Here is a 24,773-nt window from a genome sequence, read left to right as displayed (position 1 = left end):
CTAATCAAGATTTAGGCCAAGCTTTCAAAATTGGGTGTCTAAAGTTCGGCTACTAAGTCCACAGTTAGATACATAAATAAGCAGCCTGAGTTAGGCACCATGAAGTTTGTAAAAGATGTTGGGTTCTTGGCACTTTTGAAAACCAGGTCTTATTTTGATGATTAAAACTATGGATTTAGGAATGTAACTTTAGACACCCAGTTTTGTATATCTTGGCCTCTAATTTTATAAATTTTTAATTACATGTACAGTTTTTCTGCATGTTTCCTTGGCCAAACCTGCTCATGAAAGAAATATGTAAATATGGTGTTGTGGAGTTCCAAATTTGTGGCTCAGTGTTTGCGAGATCAAATTATTGCTTAAAAAGAGAAAAACTAAGTCAGACCTGCAAATGCACCTAGGCTCATAAGCTACATCTTTTCCTTCTTGTGCATCACCACCAGCAAAGAGGCTATGCAAACCAGATTTTTTCTTCAGTTACACCTGTGCATTCCTAGTGCCTTCAAATTATGCTATCAGTATTTTTAAGTATTTATAAAGCCCTCCTATTGCCCCTGGTATCTGAGCACCTTCAAAATAAAATAGAAATAGCAACAATTACTTTTTCATCTTTCACAGAAAAAGTAAGTCAAATAAATGAGTTTTGTATTTAGTTCTGAAAGAGATAAGGTCCATGGTCCATCTTATTCCTCACAGAAAGGAACGCCTCAGACTAGATCCAGCTCCTGTGAAAGTTTTGTTCCCTGCACTCAGAGGCCTCCACCTAATAAACAGCTCTAAACCAGTTTAATAATATGTTTGTACCAGTTGGAGTTTTTCCAAGGTTTGTGGCTTCACCCTTAGATACAAGATGCAATAGAAGTCATGAAAGCATAGATCACTGTGGCCAGGTATGTGCCCTCTGAAACACCTGTGTAAGTCTGTCAATAGGTTAGCACAGGTGTAACCAAAGCCCTTTGTAGTATGTTGCACAATAGGCTTAAACTAGGCAGCAAGGCATCCCTCACCTGATTTATGTAGCAAAGCCACATTGAATTATGCAGCATTATTCATAAGCATCCAATTAACTTTTCAAGTTAAGATTAAATTAACACACCAAAATGAATGATAGGGTAGTGGAAGTTCACATTTATTTTGCTATTATCGGATGACAAAACTGACTCCAGAGGTGGAATGGGGGAGGAGGACTAGACAGTTCCTCTAGGGCAGGGGTGGGGAACCTTTTTTCTGTCAAGGGCCTGATGGTGGCCCTGGCGGCTGGGGGTGGAATTCGGCAGCGGCGCGGTTTCACGGCGGCGGCGGCGTTTCGTGGGGGGTGTGGAGCAGTGCCCGCCGCCGAAGTCCCCCCGCCGCCGAAAAGGGGCAAACGGCGGCAGGGTTTCGGTGGCGGGTACTGCCCCCCCCCATGGAACCCCGCCGCCGCCGTGAAACCGCGCCGCTGCCGAATTCCCCGCCACCGCTAAGGCCAGACCAAATGATTTTGCGGGCCTTATACGGCTCGCCGCGGGCTGGACATTCCCCACCCATGCTCTAGGGCTTAGGAGCTATGCATGGCCATTACCTCCACCTGCAAGCCTCTTCTAACCTGACAAGAACTTTGGCCCCTTTCACTGTTTGAGTTCCCAATGCCATCGTTCCTCCAGCCACACACACACAGTCTCCCATTCTGAGGAGTTGCTCAGTTCCACTAAAACAGAGCAGCTTACAAACTTCTGCATACCTTACCCTGCCTGAATGATGAGGCTCAACAAAGATCCTCCACCACCAAGATCCAGTGATCAGTTTCTTGCATCTTTACTGCTGTCTCAATTGTGGAAGAATTACCCACTCTGTCTTTTTAAAAAGGTAGCAGAATCTGAGCAGACATGGGAAATTCAATTAACTCCACATTAGGTGAAAAACATAGAAAATAAAAAGAGAGACAGGTAAATAAGACAGGCAGGCAAAGTATTAGCAGAAGCTCAAGTGCAGAAAGCAGCTGTCGCTTTGTGAATCTATGTGGCAAAACAGACTGATGGGGAAACATGACAAAAAGATAAATTATACGTTTATTTGTATGGTTGCATAAACTGATTAGAATTTAGTAAACAATTATCTTGATGATGTACAAGAAGGAATAGTACCCTGTTCAGCTTTCCTCAGTTGTGTTAGCACTGCAGAGCTAAAAGGACTAAAAAGCATTAAAAAGTGTTGTCACTAACGCAAGCAGATATGGCTCAACAAAAGAAATGGATCAGTTGAATTAGAAAGTATCAATTTTTTCCAATAGCATTATTCATCTGCTTGGTTTACAGAACCAGTTATGACATCTGAAATATTCCATGTTGTTTTTATTTTTAAAAAGCACTGTATAAAAACAAAATCTATGTGCAGCTAAATTTTAGAATTCTTTTGAAACATCCATGGAGCAGTAATAAAAGCTTAGTTTAATTACTGCTGAAGAAGCTAACCGATGACCACTGGCAGAGCCATGTTAAAAATACAAGACACAGAAAGGATTATGAATGCAATGTAAAATCTGTTTTGTGTATTCTAACCTGTTTTAAAATGAATACAGATTAGAATTTACATTATGACCTTTGAAAAACATATCTGCTTATTCTACTGTAATCCAAGATATAACTGGCATGTTGTCTTTTCTTCCTCGTGCTCTCAATACCTCACCTGCACCTTTTTGCACGTTCTGCAGTACGCCAAGGTAGGAAACCATATGCACCTGCTGGTAATGGTTTTGGTGAATAGCTATCTTTATCAGATGGACTCTTTCCAGGTTGTATGGACTTTTTAGATGCTAACCCTGTATTGTACAGCAGGGATAGGGGAAAAGAGAGAATTCATTACAGCTACAACATGGACAGACAGACAGACAGCTAGAGTTAAGGTTGCTTAGGCATTTCCATTTTAAGGATCCTCTTTCAATTGCTCATAACTTTCCTCAGACATTCACCTTTCCAGCTGAAATTTTTCTGAGTGTGTTTCTACTCAAGAATTAATTTTTTGCTTTTGAATGCTTGAGTGAAAATAGCTCAGGTACTCTTGAGTACAAAGAAAGTGAGACTATATCCTTAAACCCATTAGCCCGGAGACTGATTTAGCTTACAGTATAGACTGCACCAAATTCCTGAGGGTACAGCTAAGAGTCCACCCCACCGTTGGTCTTGCATCAGTTAGAACCCAGTCAAACTCAAGAAGTGCTCATGAAATTTATATCATTTACCTCAGTGAAATGTCTGAAAATAGAAATAAGTACTTTAACTTTGAGTTACATTTCTCTGGAGGACATCCCATAGTCCTGCTAATCTGGGGGAGTGTAAAAAGACATAATTGATGTTGATAGGACTTCAAATTCCTGGTCACAGTTGAGCAAATTACTAGGATTAAGGAGAAGATTTTTTTTTTTAAATTAGCAGCAGCAGCAATTTTCTCCCCTATCCTCACAACCATCTCAATTTGAAGCCCTTTGAAATCTATTGGGCACACTTTGACTTGTGCTTACCTCTGTGTCTCCAAATCACTGAAGCAAAGATTAAAAAAAGATAAACAGCCAAAGAAATGCAATTAACTATGATTTTAGTAATCTTTTGAAAAATATTTATACTATCATGCGTCACAGTCATTAACCATACTTGAGATACACATATTCAAAATAAGAACATTATGAATAATTTATTCAGATTAGCAGGTTTACTTGTGATAAAGAAGTGACAGCATTGCTATTGATAAATAGGGCCAAAGTCATCATAGCTTATGCTAGCAATGGAGAGTCTGCTATGGAAAGCCTGAAACATGAGAAAATAGACAACTCTCTACTGCCAAGACTCCAAAAGCCAAAGCATTTCAAAGAATAAGTAAACTATGATAAGGCTAACCTGGGAGGGAGGGAAGGGTCTATGATGATGAAGCACACTTCATTCAGAAATCCCTGTGCTTCATTTGTTTTTGTACTGATTGTGTGTTATTTGTTGTGAAAAGGGATCAGCAGAAGTAGGAATCTGTGATTCAGGTAGTAATGAGTGAATCTGGAGAACTTTCGTATTTTGTGAAACACGTAGAACATTGGGCAAATTTTAGCTATTCTAAAACACATTTTCAGGTTTTTTAAAGTGTTTATTCTGCTTTGTTTTAGACTGATTCTGGCATTCCATTGTTGAATCCTAATCTTCAAAATTTCATCTGATTTTCCATAAATCTGCTTGTCTGACCATGTGGGAACACTGATTATGCTGCTCCCAAATTACCAGATCTTTAGCTTTTGTGTCTTTGATCACTTCTCAGTTCATTCTTCATGAGCTGAAGTACACAGCCTGTTGAAAATATTGCTACCCTCTCAAATAGGGAATGGAGCATCAAAAGCACTAATCTAGTGCTCATGGAACTGAGAGAACTCACAAAGAATGTTACTAATTCTACCAAGCACCAGCAAGAAGGGGAAGGAAAGAATAAGGCCTGGTCTAGACACAGTTTTTGTACCAGTAGAAATATTTTGGTTAGGATGTCAAATTTTACTGAAATAATTATACCAGTAGAACCCCTCATACAGTCAAAATCATACTTAACAGTGCTTTCTGTAAAGGAAGAGGAATAAGTTATACTGATAAAAGAGTCTTTAAACAGATAACTGCATTCACACTAGAGGGCTTGTACTACTTTTGACTTTACCAGTAAAGTTAAAGCAGTACAAACTTTTATGTTTAGACAAGCCCTTAACGTGCCACGGTCTCTCATGCCTCCAACAGGAAGGACGCAGTGAAGTTTGGCAAGAGGGGCTGGAACAATTCATTTCTATTAAATTCAGTTTTGCCAAACTAAAAAAGGGGCAACTCTACAGCTGAGGTTTTCCTATCTATATTCTAATAGGGAAAGTACTATTAGCTATGTCTAATGTCATCAACATAAAGGTATCCCAGTTAACAATTACTAGTGTGATGATCAGCATAAGATTAGAACAGGAGATAAGAAGATAGTATTTTAATCTGGGAGATGGGGCTAGTTGTTTGTTTAAGAATGCAATTTTAAATGGTTACTTCATAACCAAAAGCACTACATCCATTTTCCTCCCACCAGCTGTCCTTCTTCCACCAAAATATTCTATTTATTTTTCTCTCACTATTGAGACCAATAACATGTACAGTAAAATCATCATATAGAGTAGAAGTGTCTGTATAAAGTCGATGAAAATTGTCATTACTATTTGTATTTGCCATCCCCTTGGGACCAATTTCACTGCCTTCTTTCTAGACAGATAGGGGCATGTAGAACAGCGAGAACTGACAAGTTTTGAAAAAAATCAGAAGTTATTTCTAAGAGAAAGGGAAGGCAGTATTACCAATACGAATAGTAGCTTTTCCTTTCCGACCACTTCCTAGGACAATAGTTCTTTTTTTTGATTTAGGTTTGAGACCATCCTTTGAAGAGGGAGATGTCAGCCACTTGTACTAGAACATTAAATAAAAAACAAAAACCCAAAACATATACTTCATTTTAGTAGCTGATATTTCAGGAGGTACTAGTTTTAGAGTTTCATAGCTAATACACTAACAATTACTTTTCTATATAGAGTATTTTATTTAATAAACTTCACTTATGTAGTCTTGCTAATTTGAGTTTGCAATAATCAGGAATGAGATAAAATCTTCAAGATTTTTAGAAATTGTGATCACTTATTATTTAACAAAATCATTTCCAACTTGACTGGATATAAACATCTCACTATCAGTAGGCAAATGTTCCCAGAACACCTTTAAGGCACCCCCGATCCAACTTTTTCTTCCTCTGTTCAAAACAGTTCTCCTTTTATAGTAACAAAAACGGCACATGCCCTGTAAAAAAGAAAAACTGGCACTTGCTTTCCGTGCTCCCCTACAGAGTTGATACGTAGGAATGTCTGGCTCAAGCCAAAGCTCTCCACAGTAATAGAGACTTTCTAGTAAGGTCTTATATTACAACTAAAAATACAGCTTTTAAAAAAATATATCAAGTAATTTCTTTTTCAGTGCCTGCAGTGATAGGGCATGTCAATAGGGCACACTTATGAGAAGAATTCACACAAAAAATCAAAGTGTACTGAGATCAAAGAAAAAGCTTTGCTTTGAATGTACTGTTTTCCCTCAAGATGACACCGCGTTGCTCTAGGTGATTCTTAAAAGGGACCGAATCTGACCAGTATTTTTCTAGGTTTATGTTCCAACTATCTATTCCAGTATTTTGTTTGTTTTTTTAAAGCATCTCTCTCAACACTGTAGAGATAATGGAACATGGGAGCCAAGGCCTCCAAAAAGCTTGGCATCAGTACCACAGCATGTGTCACATCAAAAAGTCCTCTCTCCCCCTCTTCCCCCCATGCATGAAAGTATTAAGAACATTCTGGTAGGATTCTATGCTCCTCTCTAGAGTGTGGTGATGATCAGAAAAGAGTGTTAATGTAAAAACAGCATTGTCTTTCTCAGCTGTTCTGCCTTCCTTGTATTCAGAGTTAGATTTACTTACTTTAAGGACAAAAATAAGTTTTTACTACTTTTTACTGCTGAGCCAACAGCTATGGGAAAGTCAGCTGGATTCTAATCTGGCTCATGAGTCAACAGAAATAAAGATTCTGCAAGTGAAGTTTAATAAATTAATGATGAAGTATAATCTGGAGTGAACACAGCTGGACTTTCAGAGTCCAGGTTGAATTTGCAGGTCTGATAGTTAGAAAGAGAGGTTACTTGCTATTACTGTTGTTCTTCGAGAGTCACCTCTGCATTGTCACACTTGTATTCCCATATGTGGGATATATCATCCCTGGTACTGAGCTGCGGAACAGCTTTGAAAAGCTGTGTTCTTTGGGAGGTGCATGAGAGACATTGCATGAGGCTGATATCATCGCCCTACTTCATATGAGGGAGTGTAATCCCAATTGTCACGGTTCCTTCTCCCTAACTAGAGACCTGATATTATATCAGAAGAGAAGGTAGGCAGAGAGAGCAAATAAACAGAGGTAACTCTTGAAGAATAACAATCACTAGTCAGTAATCGCCTTTCTTCTTTGAGGTCTTGTGAGTCTTCCCACTTGTGGGAGATTTGCAAATAGTGAGATCCACCAGCAGGATAGTGAGCTAAGAGTTTAGTTAAATATGGATTGTAGCACAGGTCTCCTAAACTAAGCATTGGAGCACAATGATAAATCCGAGGAGTGGAGTTTAGTGAATACTTTCACCAGACACTAAGTTGCTGCTGTGCTTATCTTCATCAAGAGAACTTGCTTAAGGCAATTATGCTGCAGTAACTCTCACTGAGTGTATTTTATAGCAGGACATACTGGTTTCCTAGATGTAACAATGCTCCATACCTCTCCTAATCCAGTGAAAGTATCTAATAAACAGGTCCCTGACAACTTCCCAAATGCTACAAATAACTTATTGGACTTTCTAAAATGCTTGATATTTTCCAAGAACACAACACCCTATTTACATCTAGGGTCTGGAGATAAAATTCCTATAGGTGGAATTGGATCTGGAGAAGAACACAGGGAGAGAAATACATTGAGCTAGGTATCAGTCTGAGAACACCTTAGGCATGAAGCTGAGACAGGGTCTCATAATGGCTTTGACCTTGAGTACCACAGTACAAGATGGAGAGGCCATCAAAGAACAATGAAATTGCTATAACAAAGACCATTTTGATCAATAAATATTTAAGAGATGTTTGTGCCAGAGGCTTGTAAGGAAAGGTCATCAGCTCCTTCAGGACAAAAAATTTTGCTACATTACTTGGAGTCCATTCCAAAAGTGATGGCTCTGCTGGTGAGCAAAGTGCCATCCCCATAAGGAGATGCTTGAACCTGGCCACTCTATCTTTCTTAGAGCAATGCTTGAATCCCTTACGGATAGGACACTTGTCGCTAATGCGGGACTCCCAAACATTTTAGGCAGGTTGGGTGGGGGTCGCTGATTGATGTCATCTTACTACATGATGGTCAGGCCTTAAAACCCGGAGAGCGAGGCATAGCTCTGGTACCTCATCCAGTATTGACTGAAATTTAAATTTGGTGAAAAGACATCTGAAAAATGAAACTTAACACTAAACACTTATCTAATTATTAACTTCTAAGAAAAACCAGGCTATATACAAGGAATGAGAGAAGAACTTGCTATAGCAAGACTGAAAGCACTCCAACAACTGTCACCGACTGTAAGAAGGAACCGAGGGTTGGGGATGACTCCACCGTCTTATACCCGCACATAGCAGCATGCAACAGCGGAGGGTGCCCGATTGGCCCCAAAGGGACCTGAGGGAAAGATCTCCTACAACTGTGCACAGGGCGCGCACATACCTACAGAGGAATGGACATGTGCAGTCACTCGAAAAATTTAATTTACTCACTTAAGAAAACAACATATGATGTTATTTCCTAACCTAGGAAATTAGAAAGAAAAAGAAAGAAATGCTTTATTGAGACATTAAGGTTGACCAATTAAGGATCACTAAAATCGGAACTTACAGAAGATAGAGAACTTCCAACTGCATTTTTAACTTCATTAGGTTGTGCATATGCACTGTTTGCTATTCCTCTTTTTCTTATTAAATATTTAATTACTGTTTTATCATTTATGTTGTAAAATATATAAAATATACTGGATGTTCAAGGAGGCATAGCTAATGTTGCTGCTGGTACTTTAGCTTTTGCATTTTCTAAATTCTTGTGATTTTTAACTGCAACCTGAACATAAACTTACTTTAATATTAAATAAAAAGAGTTATACCAATCTGGACAGAATCACGTGGTGTCATATCATCATGGTTTGTTTTAAATCCAAATACAGACAAACAAAAGTCACTACAGAATGCCTAAAACATACCTCTGAACTGGCACTGTTTCCATTCATGAGAACTCTTTCAATAAGTTTTTTCATCAAAGTGTGATCTAGTGTGAAACAAAATTAATTTCATTTAATTAATTTCAATATTACATTATTTTTGATAAAATAGTCACACAGAGATAGATAAAACAAGTCAACATCTCCCTTTATTTAAAATGTACTTGGCAAATGTTGAGTAAAATCTGGTTTAATTCTTCTGAAAATGCTACATTTTAAAAAAAAGGTATACATGACAAATCTTTGTTTTTTTAATCAGAATGGAGAGACAGATATAAGTACATACCAATTAGTGGGTTTTTCCTTATGTCCAATATCACTAGAGTTGTGTTAGTTTGAAAAGCATCTAACAATGATTTTGCTCCATCATTGGAAATTCCACACTGCTGCAAGTCAAGCGCTAAAATGTTTTAAAAGGTTAAATATTACTCAGTGCATAATTTACAACCAATAATTCACATAATTAATCTATCCATAATGAAAAAATTCATATGAATATACTTAAGAGTCCTGTGAGTAACCAAAATAAAATAAATACATAAAATAGTACCGTTAGCTCTACTCAAGGAACGGCTAAGGTAGTATTTTAAATGCATGATGAAGATTAACATTTAAGTCATTATCAGATATCAGAGTTACAAGATGTAGCTGCTGGACAAACATATGAAAGAAAATAAATATTTATCTGTGAACAGAAAAAAAGACTGCTCTTGAAATTTTTTTTTTAAATACTGAAATATCAGCAGAATGTAAAGCCTTATGTTTAAATCCATAGTACTCTTGACTAGAATGTCTCTTTTGTTGTCTGTTTTGCACTAAATGTTAGCAGTTGTACAATATTTTAAACATTTAAAACTAAATTAAAAATCCCTATGGCATCATCTCATACTCTGCAATCTTTATGACTGATTTTGAAAATTGCTAACTTGAACAGCAGTGAAGCAAGGTCTAATATGCTAGGCAATATTAGATGTAATGCTGCTGAATACCAAACAGGTGCTGGAAGAAAATAAATAAATAAATTCAATAACTGAGGTTTTAAATACTGGCTTCAGTATTTCACAGAAAAAAACCCACATCAATATGCAGATAACTGTATTATCCAGTACTTTGCCATTTCTTGCAATATTCTTTCATTCAGCCATAGCATTTTCACAGATGTGGTTCACACTCAAACATACTGAAAGGTAAAATAAATTCTTCAACCCATAAATTACTCCAGATTACAGAGCTATAAGAAAGCGAAAATATCTGGAATTCTATGGCCACGAAGGGTTTATGCACACTAGATGAAGATCTAGTAAGACTGCCACCAAAATCTGTCCAGGAGTTTCAAAGAATTACTAGTACCAAAATTTGAATTAAATACCAAGTAGTGTCTAACTAATCAGCATGAAAAGGTTATTTCTTCTTCTATAAAATCTCTCCACATATTGGCTACTAGTTTTATATTTTGTGAATGTTTTTCCTAGCTTGTTAAATACTTAAACTTAATTTATTACCTATATATACACATCTATTACAGATGCAACTCAGCTACTATTAAAAATACTTCTAATGTGCCTTTGAAGCTCACAATAATTGTTTTAACATACCCTTCAGCCACAAGTCTTCTCCAAGACATTCCGCAAAAGCTCTAGCCCCTCGATCTCCAACAAGTGTATTGCAGTTGAGAGTGATACGCCTCAAACCTGCCATGCAATCAAGATCAGGTCTTCTATAGCGTAGACTTTCAGCCCAAGCTTCACCATGTCTTTTCATTGCCTGATGCTTTGAAAACAGGACAAGTTAATATTAGTGGTGAGGTGAAGGCATCAACATTGATGCAAAGAAGATTAATGAAAATAATGATTCAATTGCTATTATTTGCAGTGTTGCTACATAAAATGAAATAAAACCCAGCTACAATGCTATTGAATTTAAGAAATAAACACAATCAAGCTCTTACACACTAACAGACACTGACTATAAAGTTTTGTTTGTTATTATTTTCCACAAAGACTAATACTTTAGTTTAACACACCTTATAGTTCTACCATATTATCTTCTATTATTAAAAAAATATTTAAATAGTTTTAATCATTATGAGCTTGTTGTGCATAAAATATTCATATAAATTTGCTGTGCATAAAATATTCATTATAAGTCTTAAATTGTACACTTGATTTAATCATTAATCCAAGAAATGAAGGGCTGGAAGGGACCTCAAGAGGTCATCTATCCCACCCTCCTCCACATTGAGGAAGGATTAACTATACCTAGACCATCCCTGAGAGATGTTTGTCTAACCTGTTCTTAAAAGCCACCAACAACAGGGATTGAACAGCCTCCCAAGGCAACTCGTTCCTGAGTTTAACATTCTTTATAGATAGAAAATTATTCCTAATATCCAACCTAAATCTCCCTTGCAGAAAATTAGACAGATTATTTCTCATCGAACCCTCAGTGGACATGGAGAACAACTGATCACCGTCCTCTTTATAATAACCTTTTACGTGTTTTAATACTATTATCAGGTCTCTTCTCAGTCTTATCTTCTCAAGACTAAACATAGCCAATTCTTTCAACCTTTCTTCATAGGTCACGTTTTCTAAACATCTTAGTTTTGTTGCTCTCCTCTGGACTTTCATTTGGTCCACACCTTCCTTAAAGCGTAGTGCCCCAAACTGGATGTAATATTCCATGTGCGGTTTCACCAGTGCCAAGTGTCATTCTTGTGTATGACATTCCTGTTTAAACATCCCTGAATAACACCTGCCTTTTTTGAAACAGTATCATACCTTTGACTACTATTCAATTTGTGAAAAGTTCCAGAGGTGTAGCCATGTTAGTCTGTATACAGCAAAAACAACAAGAGTCCTGTAGCACTTTAAAGACTAACAAATTTAATTTCTGCTATAACCCTAGACCTTTTTCTGCAGTACAGCTGCCTACCCAGTTATTCCCCATTTTATATTTGTGCATTTGACTTTTCCTTCCAAAGTGTTGTACCTTATATCTGTCTGATTTTCATCTTGCTGATTTTAGACCAATTCATTAAGATCATTTTGAATTCTAATTCTGCCCTCCAAAGTGCATGCAACCTCCCCGGTGTGGTATCATCCATACATTTTATGAGAATGATAGAACAGGGAAGAAAGGATGACAAGAGGCAGACACACAAGAGATGGAAGGAATAGTATGAAAAGATGAGAGGGATCTAAGGACTTAGAGGGCACCACAAACAAGGTTACCCAATGGGGAATTAAATTGATTATGCCAATATTTCCAAAAATGCAAACCATATACCTATACGTTTACCTTGGTCATTACTATTGCAAAACATTATTTGCTCCATTGCAGTCAGGCTCATCAAGTCAGAGTATCAATCTTCAGTAACTGGGCACTCTTGTAACGTCCACCATAGTAGAATTAGATGTTTGGCTATGACCAGAGCTCTACCCAATCAAAATTTTTCAAAGAATTTCAGTTTCCGAGACAGAATGGGTAAGTGAGGAAAGGGCATGAAAGAATGATTTTCAGTTATGTGGTTTATGCTCAAAATCTCTTTCTTAATCCTATTGGGCTAAAGAACGGGTCTATGGCAGATACATTTTTCAAGTTATCCCAAATTGAAGACAATGTAACAAAGGATGACATTTAAACTTAGAAGCAACTACACACCAGGCTTTTCTAGTAGCAAAACTGTGACTGATTTCTCCCTAAAGAAAGGGTAAAAATCTAAGTTTAGAAATTACTCTGGTGGTAGTGGAACAACAATTCTCTCCTCCATGCACAGCGGAGGCTGGAGGAAAGGAGAATTAATATGAGAATTGAAAGATGGGTAAGGAACTGGTTAAAGGGGAGACTAAAGTGAGTCATGCTGAAAGATGAACTGTCAGGAAGGAGGGTAGCTACTAGTGGAGTTTCTCAGGGACCAGTCATGGGACCAATCTTATTTAACATTTTCATTAATGACTTTGGCACAAAAAAGTGTGAGTGCGCTAAAAAAATGCAGATAAGATACAGTTGGGAGGTATTGCTGGTATAGAGGAGAACTGAAATATCACACAAGAAGATTTGGACAACCTTGAAAACAGGAGTGGTAGAAATGGGATGAAATTTAATAGTATGAAGTGCAAAGTCATGTACTTAGGGACTAACTACAAGAATTCTTGGTATGAGCTGGGGACTTCTTAGTTGGAAGTGACAGAAGAGTAGAAAGATCTGGGTGTATTGGTCGACCATAAGATGACAACAAGCTGCCAATGGGATGTGGCCATGAAAGGGGTAAATGCAATCCTATGTATCAAGCAAGACATTTCCAGTAGAGTTAGGGAAGTGTATTACACTATACCAGGCACGGGTGAGAGCTCATTTGGAATACTATGTGCAATTCTGGTCTCCCATGTTTAAGAAAGATGAATTCAAAGTGGAATACGTACAGAGAAGGGCTACTAGGATAATCAGAGGACTAGAGAAGGGGCGTGGCTTGTTTATGCTGGTACAAGAACAAATGGATACAAATTGGCCATCAGACGAAGGTTAGACAAAGGTTTCTAACCATCGGGGAATGAAGTTCCAAGTGGAATTGTGGGGGCAAAAAACCTAATTAGCTTTAAGACTGAGCTTAAGTTTATGGAGGGGATGGTATGATAAGATTGCCTACAATGGCATATGGCCCAACCACAACTGCTATTAGCAAGTATCTCCAACAGCCAGAGATGGAACACTAGATGAGAAGGGCTCTGAATTATTAGAGAAAACTCTTTTCCAGGTGTCTGGCTTGTGGGTCTCACCCACGTGCTCAGGGAGTAACTGATCACCATATTTGGAATAGGGAAGGAATTTTTCACCATGTCAGATAGGCAGAGACCCTGGGAGCTTTTCCATTTTCTTCTGCAGCCTGGGGCATAGGCCACTTGCTGGTTTGAACTAGTGTAAATGGTGGATTCTCTGTAACTCGAAGTCTTTGCATCAAATTTGAGGACTTCACTAACTCAGTCAGAGATTCTGGACCTATTACAGGAGTGGGTGGGTGAGATTCTGTGGCCAGAGATGTGCAGGAGGTCAGACTAGATGATCATGATGGTCCCTTCTGGCTTTAATGTCTGACAGCCTGGATATCGGGAGAAGAGGGGCACACCCTTGTGTTGCCTTGCTCATGACTGAGGATACGTAGTAAAGCCTAAGGTTGGGTAGACCAAAGCCTCCTGATTTAAAAGGCAGCTGTATTTTTTCAAAGAATAATCTGGATTTATAGCCCATATCTCACAAGAAGGTCTTAAAAGTGTTATTAATTCTGAAAAGAAACAGAGCAAGAAACTAAGAAATAGAAGTCACTCAGAGAACGTTAATTTTTAATATGCTGACTTGATACACAGAGGGCCTGACACCTATGTAAATCTAAACATATCTATGTTTAAATATATATATATAAAAGGATTGAAATTAATTTTGACTATTTTTCTTGTGTCTCTGGGAAAGAGGACTCCCAAATACCTGATTTCCATCTGCTGCCAATGAAAATTATTACCAGAGAGGGCGATGTTATACACACCCCTGAGAGATATTGAGAGCTTCCAACTCATGCCAATTAATTTTCTACCCTGAATTTTTCCCAAACAAGACAGTGGTTTGTAATGTTGGGATGGTCTGAAGGAGTTGGAAATGAATAAAAGTATATAATCAGTATGTAGGCATATTTTCATCTCTTGGGAACTGTAGGCACTCTAATTTGTATTTGGTGCTAATGCCAAATCAAAAAAAAGGGGGAGGGACAGGGAACATCCCTGTCTTGTACCAAGGAGGGGAGATGTTGTGACTGGTTACAACAAAGGAATTAGGATTGGAGTACTAAAGTTTAATCCTGGAAATGAAAAAGGGACCAAATCCAAATTTTTGTGGAACGAGGAACAAATTATACCTCTATTCTACTTTACTGAAGGCTTTTTCTATGTGTGACAGAATAGTTTTGAAGGGTTTTAATAGTAGGACAGCGCAGAGAAGCTGACAAATGTTGCCTGACCCATGTCCCTTTTGTAAAAATCTAATGTGAGCTGGTTACATTCCTTATTACTTTTTCTAGTAATCCAGGTAGAATTTTAGACAACGTTGTAATATCAGGGTTAATTAAGGGTATTGGGCGACAGCTAGCATGTTCTTCGGCATCTCTGTCAAGCTTAAACCTTGATTGAGACTAGGGTTTCATTCACTGAAGGTAGGGTGTCTTTACCAAAACCTCAGTGTATACTTCAGACAGACAGTCTGTGAGCCAGGCTGTCTTTGAGTTGGGCATAAAATTCAGCGGGAAAGCTGTCTAGACCCAGACCCTTACCCAATTTCATGTTGTCTGGTGCAGCAATAATCTCAGAGGTATGTAATGAAGAAATCGAGCCATTTTTTTTCTTCCATTAGCTGGAGGAGCTGCACCTTTGGGTATACTCCTCAAGTAATTGATCATTGCTGGGATGTGGGGGGGATAGAAAGAGGGGTCTTCCACTAAATTAAACAATGGTAGAATTTGGAGAATTGTTCATTAATTCTAGTTTCTGTCTCCCCAATCCTGGAGGATAGGACTTGCAAACTGACCTTGTATGCTGCAGCCATAGCTTTAGTTTCAGAGATCTTCTCGGATATTTTTCTAAGCACTATCTGTTCTTCAGATACCTGCTTTAGCATTTTATAGACTTTACCCAGGCCTATCAGGGCCTTCTTCAGTGAGGCCATGCTGCTATGCACAGAGCTGTCAGAGAGCCTCAGTTGCTCCACAGTTTGAGGGGAGTCCAGGGAGGAGGTTCAAAACCAGATCCATTAGTACCATGATGTTAAAGAGCAGGATAAACCACCCTCACAGACAAAAAAACTGTTGTCTTTGCACAGCAAATGTTTATGGATTGTAGAGGGGCCAACCAGGAATTCTAGGCAGACATTTTCCTCTGTTGCCTCCCAGAAGTGACTGGCAATTTTTAAATCAAGAGTAGATGTTTTTCTAATAGATATGCTCTAGTTCAAAACAGGAATTGTTTCAGGGAAATAACACAGGCAGGATGGCAGATTAGATGATCACAGAGGACACTTCTGGTCCAATAATCTATGAATGTGTCTAAGCAATGAATAAATTAAAAGTAAGGCTTCAATCAAAAAACATTAAAACAAAAAACAAGCATTAAATATTGTAATGAAGTTAGACACTTTCATACTTAAGGATACTTGAATTCACAATATTTTTAATTATGCAGCTCTAATCTAAGCATATCTGTTTTTCTTTCGTGCTTAAACAGATTTCAGATGACCTAATACAGCCCATAAGGCCTACGTCCTGATCCAAGTCCATTAAACTCAGTGGAAAGACTTCCACTTTCTTCCATGAGCATTGGATCAGGCCCTGAATATTTGGGATAGAAGAGGAGATTGCATTGCAATAGTTTTACTTGAGCTACCGATGTGCATACACTTAGCTTGTTTCTTTATTAACAAAAATAAAAAAAAGCAGTTAAAGTGTAGTGCAAACATTCAAATTTAAATGACTATTTGTGCTTCCATAGGCCCTAGTTCAGAATGGTATAGAAGCATATATGTAACTTTAAGCATGTAAATAGTCCCACTGACCTCAAAAGACTACTCACCTGTTTGAAGTTATGCAGATGCTTAAGTACCTTGTTTAATTGGGGCCCAAGTTATCCTAATCAAACCTGGATATGTATAATTATGATTACATTAAAACTGCAATAATGTAGCTCAGCACATTAAACATTAATATGGCAAGAACCCTATATTATTTTCAGATATATAATCAAAAATACCCATATATGCATCTCCTACTAGCAGCAGTTCTCTTGCTGCAGAGACATCATCTTAAGGGGAGTACTGGGAATTCAATGTGATACTAGCAGTAAATTACACTAGGGCTTTTCCCACAGTATCAGAATATTATTAACATTAAAATATGCAAATAAATTGTGTTTATATACTAGACACAGCTATAAATCACAACGTATACGTTACATACATCCATTTAAATATTTGCCTTTACAAAAGGCAGATTACCTTTAAGACACTGGCCAAGTGTTCTGCTCCCCGCCAGGTCAAATTACATCCCGTAAAATTTACAGATTTGATGATGGCCGAGTTCCTCACACTTTGACAGATTGCTGAAGTTAAAGAGATAAAAAAATTAAGGTCAGCTCCTTGAAATGAATAATATTTACCATGTTTCTTACTATGGTGTTATAAAGGCATAGTTAGCATTAAGAAAGAACCTAGATCCCTGGATGAAGAACTACTGTGGAAGTGCAAAGTATATTATTTATTTAAAAAAATATTTAACTGTTTCATAACTTTTTCTATACAAACATCAAATGTCTTTAAAATAGGTATATTTCAGAAGTGCTTTATATTTCATGTCAAAGCAGCTTACATATTGCACTTGATATCACTGTTAGCGATTTCACAACTTGTAAACATTTACAAAAGGAACTTTTCAACATAAGAGTTTGTTTGCTTGCAGAATATCAGTAGGCTAGCACTTTATTTCAGAGTGAAGAATGCTCAAAACCAAAGACCAAAAAAAATAAGATAGATAAAATAGGTAGTCCCAGCAATGACAAGTCTTGCATTTTGCACACAAAGTTTCACAACATTCAAAATGAACATGACTGTTTACTATTATAATCAATATAGATTAAAATAGGGATGGAACTGTGGGATTTTTAAAAAGTTATTTTAAAAAGCAGTCACACACAAGACACTGATCACGTTAGGCTATATTTTTTAAATTTCAAAACTTACTTTCCAGTCCCCCATCTCCAATTGGACAATATGCTAAAGACAAACTCTCCAAAGATGATGTCTTGGCCAACCCCTTCAACATAAAAATAATTGAAATCATTTTTTAAAATGCTTGAACAATAATATTTTAATACTATATATCTGAAGAAAAGGTCATGGTCCGCATTCCCACTATGGATCCTTTATGCACGTAAAAGGGCAAGAATGGTGCAAAGGGGCCCTAAAAGCCTTATCTGTGTTTGAGGGAGAATTCCCCCCGTGCAGAAACTGTGGAAAATAGCTGTAAATCTGCCTTCTGAGAACTCCCTATTAAGCCCCAGTGAAGGGGAAATGCCAGGGGTGTGCTGGAAGGATATGTCAGAAGTAGCACTGCAACATGCCAGACAACCTGGGGAGACTGCAGTAACTTTGAGAGGTCCCCAGGTCTGTCTAAGTTATACTAGGGGCCTCTCCAACCCTGAAAATAGTCCAGGGCACAAAGAAGCTTAAAGATGCCATAGCCCCACCTACATCAGTGGTGAGCCTTTAAGAAGTGCAAAATAGAATCTCACCCAACATCTTTATTGCTAAATGTATAGATTGGTTTTTCATGGATTTGAGGTCTTACCTTTGTTAAAAATATTAGATCTCGCTCTCTTAGAAGCAGTTCCTCAAGTTCCAGATTTTTTAGAGCACTTGACATAATAAGACAACCTCTGATGGCTTTACATAATTGACTAGTCAAGTCTTTTGAGCGAATTGCTGGAATTCGTCTTCTAATGTAGATTTTATGTCTTTCAGCCCCTAATAAAAAACAAAAATGAATTAGTGGTAAAATCCAGGTCCCACTGAATCAGTGGGGCCTTCACCATTGATGTCAGTGGGGCCTAAATTTCACCCTATTTCTTTGTTTTATGGTTGTGGTATCTGGAGAATTATTCCTTTTCCCCCCATATACACGCCAATTGCCATATTGGATCAGAACTGTGGTTCATTTAATCGAGTATCTTATCTCCCACAAAGGCAGAACCCAGAGGAGCCCAAGGGCAAAAAAAAAAAAGTCCCCTAACAGACATAAATAAACTGGCCAAAGGGAAAGTTTTTCCTATCCCCAAGGAGCTATGCCTGAAACTCAGTTTTTACACCCTTTGGATTTTTTTATCACCACCACCTAGTGGACCACTAAAAGAAAAGGAGAGTGGTAATTTATGGATATACAGAGCTCCACTAAGGCCTTGTCTACAGTAGAAAATTTGTCTACACAAGTTACAGCAATGATGAAGAAGTGCTGTAATTACAATGCCTGTGCCTGCCCACACGTCCACTCATGATGTTGCGGAAGTGCATTCAAACGTGGTGCTCTAACATCAACAGTGAGAGCAGTGCACTATGAGCAGTTATCCCACTGTGCAACTCATCACCTTGTGCCACTAGGAGTTGTGGAAAGGCAGAGAAGATCTCAGTCCATCATGGCTGCAGGCTCAATGTTCCATGATGCAGTGATTTCCGTCCCATCATTCCATGAATTTCCGACTGCAGTTTGCAGTATTTTTCAATGGCCCCAGTTTCCTAAGCAGCCGCCATCTCTAACTGAAAGGATGGATCCTGCACTGCTCTCCACTGTTATCAGTGTTCTGAACACACTGCAGCTGGTCATGCAGCATATCCCGCACTCCCAGTTGGAACTGGAATCCGAGGAGTCTGACCTGCTGCGTGCCATGCAAATCAACAATGCTGGATTACTGTTTCCATTCATGGACCATCTACACATGGTGTATCGTCGCGTTTGGGCAAGTGAAACAACCACTGAGTGGTAGAATCGCATTGTTATGCAGGTCTCGGATGATGAGCAATGGCTGTATAACTTTTGAATGTGCAAAGCCATCTTCATGGAGTTCTGTGCGGAGTTCGCCCCTGCCCTGCGGTGCAAGGACACAAGAATAAGAGCTGCCCTCATGGCAGAGAAGAACGTGGCAATCGCCATGTGGAAGCTGGCAACTCCAGACTGCTACCAGTCAGTCGCTAATCAGTTTGAGTTGGGAAGTTCACCACTGGAGCTGTGTTATTGCAAGCGTGCAGGGCTATTGATCGCATTCTGCTACAAAGGACTGCGAGTCTTGGAAAATTTGCGTGAAATAGTGGATGGCTTCAAAGTGATGGGATTCCCTAACTGTGTTGGGGCAATATATGGCATGCATATCCCAATTTTGACCCTGGACCATCTTGCGAGGGAGTACATCAAAAGAAACGGGTACTTCTCTCTGATACTGCAGGTGCTTGTGTATCACCATGGACATTTCACTGACATAAATGTGGGATGGTCAAGGAAGGTGCATGACACATGCCTCTTCAGGAACACTGGCCTGTACAGTAAGCTGCAAGCAGGGACTTCCTTTCCAGACCAAGATTCCAATGGGCAATGTTGAAATGCTCATAGTGATCATGGGAGACCCAGCCTATCCCTTACTGCCATGGCTCATGAAGCCTTACAGGGGCAACCTGGATAGCAGCAAGGAGCACTTTAACAACAGGTTAAGCAAGTGCCAAAAGACCGCTGAATGTGCATCTGGCAGATTAAAAGTTCGCTGGCGATGTCTTTATGGCTGGTTAGGCCTAACTGAGGAAAATATTCCCCTGGTTATAGCCATGTGCTGTGCGCTCCATAATATTTGTGAAACTAAGGGTGAAACATTTTCCCCTGGAGTGGAGAAGTGGATTGCCTTGTGGCTGAATATCAACAATTAGATGTCAAGGCTATTAGAGGGGCACAATGGGAGACCATTCGAATCAGGGAGGCCTTGAGGAACTATTTTGACAACGAGCACCTATAAGATGTCTTTGTAAATAGCACTGTGCCATGCTATGACTGCTATCCAACTTGCACCATGTATCAATGTGAGTTGCAACCACCATGTGCAAAAGACAAATAAAGATTGCTTATTCTTCACAGAGTATGTCTTTGTTAAACAACATATGTTCACAACACACACATAAAAAGCCGGGCTGGACGGGAGAAAGTAGTGAGGGGCAGTGTGAGCTATGAAAGTTAGGTGTAAGTCTAGTTACCATTCTAGAAGCTGTCTGAAGAGGTGGAATGAATGGGGTACCAAGACAAACCAGGAGTTTGGTAGGAATGTGTGGGTGGAATCTGGAGAGGGCATGGAAAGCAGTTCTGTATTAGCTGAAGGGGCCAGGGGGGTGGACCCTAGCACACAAGTTCAGTTTGCAGCTTTATTAGTTACTTTAGCAGCACCATTTGCTCCTCCACGGCTTTTATCATGCACCTGTGACCTGCTATCACTTGCTCCTGGTTTTCCCTCCTCTCCTGCCTATCAATTTTTTATTTTCAGATACAATGTGTCTCCATGCCCTTTCTTTTTTTTTTTTTTTTCCCCTACTTCAGAGGACTAGAGGAGTTCTTGAAACATCTCCCCTTTGCTCCTCTGTGGTTATCATCAACTGCAGGCGCTCAGCAGGTGTAGAGGGGTTTTCCCCTCAAGTGCACATCTATAGAAAATACACCTTTCTTACTGTCCCCTGACAAGCGCACAGCTCGACAATCAACCAGGGCATGGTGAGCTGTGCTCAGGGGGAGGGGGCATTCAAGTTGGGGAAAGGTTCTGTGTGTTTGTTTGGGGAACTGATGCAGGTAGGTAAGGACAAAATTTCAAAATTGTGCCATCATTTTCCACTGGTGCGGGCCTTGAAGCAGGTATCTCACTCGTGAAAGTAAGCAGGGATGCTAGGGTGCATCTCCTCCATGTGAACAGCTTCAAATCAGGTCCCAATACTGCTCACCTGTGTGCCGTTTTGGTTCCTGAACAAGTGATTGCCAGTTGGCATGGGAAAGTTTCCTACAACAAGGGAAGAAACAAAGCAGCTCTTCTGAGGAATCTCCAGCAGAGGATTGGCAAGTACCTCTAGAAAAATTTCCTAGATATCTCTCTGGAGGATTTCCATGAAATCTCAGTGTGCATTAACACACTTCAGCTAGGCAGTGCAGCGGCAAACAGGGGAATGGGAAGCATATGCAAACATAGCTACTCTTGTGTATTTCTATCCCTTCAACCAGCTGTATAATGGAACAAAGCAAAGGACAGCTGTACCTCATGTAATCCAGCAGCATCAGCTCAAAAACTGCATGCCAGAGCTGGAGGGCTGGGACTGGCTTGAAGCCTCCAGGGTTCAGAAGAGGTCCTGGCTCCCCATGTCAATGATCTGGTCCCCTGCTCTACATTGTCCTCCAAATCGACCTCATCCACAACTTCTTTGTCAGGGTTAAGTCATGTGCCCTTTGCCTCTAGGCCTGCAGCGGTATCCATGGGTATCTTGGTGGTGGATGTGATGTCGCCAATAAGGATGGCTTCCAGCTCCTTATAGAAGCAGCAGTCTTTGGCTCGACACTAGAATAATGGCTTGACTCCTTAGCTTAAGACTTCCTGCCGCAGCTCCTTGATTTTCACATGGCACTGCAGCTTGTCCCGTTCATAGTCATTCTCTGCCATTAAATGAGAAATTTGACTGTCCGTAACAAAGTTCCTTCGGCTGGAGCAAAGCTGGGACCGCACAACCTCTTCTTCCCAAATGTTGAACAGATCCAGAAGCTCTGGTGTATTCTAAACGGGAGAACATTTGGTGTGTGGCACTGCTACGGTGACTGGGAAGATGAGATGTGCGCTCTTCACATCAACCAAGCAGGAAGTAGAATTTCAAAAATTCCTGGGACTTTAAAGGAGACACGGGGGCAGATGGTTGCAGGGCAGTGGAGTTCACACTGATGGCCAGAGCGGTCAGGCTGGGCATTGTGTGACACTTCTTGGAGGCTGTTTACCACAACATAATCAAGCGCGGAGCCTACACTAATGCTTTGTCGCTAGAAGTTTGGTGCAAAAAGCGCTACGCCTCTCATCAAGGTGGTTTTACTTTGTCACAGGATCAGGGGAGTTGGGTTGGCAGGTGTGGGAGTGATTGCAGTGTGTACACCACCACTGTTTTGGCGCAAAAATCTGATTTTGGTCAACAAAAGTCTCTAGCATAGACCAGGCCTAAGAGTCTCCAACTCATATTATTCACACTAAGCAATCCTATGTTGTGATAACTCAACATTCAACACAAGATTTGTCTAATGTGCTTTAAAATGACGGTAAACCGTTTATATTAAAAACCCACCTCCCAGTTTCTCAGTATTGAATTCCCATCTAGATAGACATAATTAACATCTCAAGTGGTCATTACAAACCTGATTCTCCAAGACCCCGTTGATGAAAGCTTTTTATTGCAATAGAAGTCAAAGTCTTATTATGTCTTATAGCATTCAGAAGTGGTACCCAGTCAGCAGCCTTGATGCGATCCGCATTTAGCTCAAGAATGCCCTGATTCAGATTAGCTTTCACAGCTTTTAGTGGAACAGAACCTTGAACAGCACAGAGAAATTCATAGTGAGAGTAAAAATCCAGGGTGCTCTGTCTCCTTATTTTGACTGAGTCAATCATTTCTATTCATGTGCTGAGTTTCTTTCTAAACGGAAGAAGAAAGAAAAAAATAAAAAGACAGATTCCACTGAACAGCAGATTTAATGTTACATGCTTTCAATACTAACATACAAGCACACAATATTAATAAAACAGAATAAGGCTTACATTCAGACAATTCACTAAATTCAGCACATACCGGGAGACAATATCATTATGTTTAAAGTACTGTAACCAACTGAATGGAATGGAAGGAAAGAAAAGAAAAAACCCTATATTGATACCTTCACAGATATAATCAATGTGCTAACTGCTTTAAAGCTAATCTTTCAAGGATCCATGTTCCCACATGCTGGGTGCTTCTTGTGGAATGCGCAATGCCTTACACTGGTGCTGACTTAGGTCCTGATCCAGCAGTGAGATGCATACAGGGAGACCCTTGCTCCTAAGACTGCTCATATGCTCCAAATTAAGCATGTGCTTAAGTGCTTTGCTGGAATGGAATATAATCTACTACTATAGGATAGTCCAACTATAGAAAATAATCAAAGCCAGAACTTGACTGTTGCAACCACTGAGAAGCACTGACTACAGGCAGAATAAGATAAAAGAAGTTTTCTTATTATAAAATAACTGGAGTAATCATCACCATTACCCTGTCCTCCCCGTCTGCTATTAGTATACACCAGCGTCTCTCATATTATACTTAGATCGTAAGCTCTTCTCATTCTTTGTTACGTGTTGGTACAACAACATCTAGCATTTTCCACACTCCTGAGCAACGTAATTATACCTACCTAATCCCCGGGGTAGACAGCACTATGTCAACAGTAGGGCTTCTGTTGACATAGCTACTGCCTCTTGGGGAGGTGGAGAACCTACACCAATGGAAGAAGCTCTCCCGCCAGTGTAGGTAGTGTCTTCATTAAGCACTACAGCAGCACAGCTGCTCCAGTGCAGCTGCATCGCTGAAGTGCTGTAAGTGCAGACAAGCCCATAGTATGCTGTACTGATGGTACCTACAGAAATAATTTGAAAAGTGTTTGGAAATATAGAAGTTGACTAGGCACCTTTAGTGTTGCATTGACATACTTTGCATAGATTACATCTCTATCAAGGCCTGAAACTTCTATTTTTCCTAAAAGTTCTTCCTGAACTAGAAATTGTGACCAAACACTTCATGAGATTAGGCAAATACTGATGTAAGTATGTAACAAGCAGTTGGTGGTTATACACAGACATACAACAGTCAGTTACAGGAATTTGGTTCACCAATGTTAAGTAAAATAATTACTATTTGGATGATGACTGTGCATTTCGCTCCTCCGCTCCAATTTATTAGCTCTAAAGAGGTGACAACTACATCAAAAAGAAACAAAGAGTGTAGTATTGTTATATGAACAAAAAATGAACATGTTACATATTGCTCTTCTATCTCTCAAGTAGAATGTGCTCAGTATTTATCAAGTCAAATGCTTAAAAAATTTGGCGACATTCTCAGTTGTGGTAAATTAGCATAGCTGCACTGACTTCAGTGGAGCTATATGAATTTTCACAAGCTGAGAATCTTATCCCTGAAGTTTAAATAGAAGATGAACACTAACCTAGCCTTAAACAAACAAACACAAGTGCAAATAAACCCCTAAACTTCCATAACCAATAATACACAACTGTAAAATCCAACACCACACCACTCCCG

General features: G+C 39.3%; 1 protein-coding gene across 3 annotated transcripts in view; it reads right to left on the bottom strand.

The window, feature by feature from the left end:
- The window catches only part of CEP78 (centrosomal protein 78), a 41,706-nt gene that overhangs the window by 14,404 nt on the left and 2,529 nt on the right, over positions 1-24,773 (bottom strand). For 2 of the 3 annotated variants that reach the window (XM_067568736.1, XM_067568737.1), the window contains exons 2-10: positions 22,843-23,120; positions 18,232-18,407; positions 17,625-17,697; positions 16,884-16,987; positions 10,451-10,625; positions 9,142-9,255; positions 8,838-8,902; positions 5,327-5,435; positions 2,665-2,797 (exon numbers count right to left, since the gene is read on the bottom strand). In XM_067568736.1, coding sequence (XP_067424837.1) covers positions 2,665-2,797; positions 5,327-5,435; positions 8,838-8,902; positions 9,142-9,255; positions 10,451-10,625; positions 16,884-16,987; positions 17,625-17,697; positions 18,232-18,407; positions 22,843-23,095 — 1,202 coding nt within the window. In that variant the 5' untranslated portion in view covers positions 23,096-23,120. Of the gene's footprint in view, positions 1-2,664; positions 2,798-5,326; positions 5,436-8,837; positions 8,903-9,141; positions 9,256-10,450; positions 10,626-16,883; positions 16,988-17,624; positions 17,698-18,231; positions 18,408-22,842; positions 23,121-24,368; positions 24,434-24,773 lie in introns of all 3 variants that reach the window. The other variant, XM_067568735.1, reaches the window with a different exon arrangement.

This window comes from Emydura macquarii, unplaced genomic scaffold, assembly GCF_026122565.2.
Source record: "Emydura macquarii macquarii isolate MOO-44397 ecotype Brisbane River unplaced genomic scaffold, CSIRO-AGI_Emac_v2 contig_2897, whole genome shotgun sequence".
In the NCBI taxonomy this organism is placed as follows: domain Eukaryota; kingdom Metazoa; phylum Chordata; order Testudines; family Chelidae; genus Emydura; species Emydura macquarii.
Note: the sequence above shows the minus strand (reverse complement) of the source record. Positions and strands in the feature narration are given on the sequence as shown.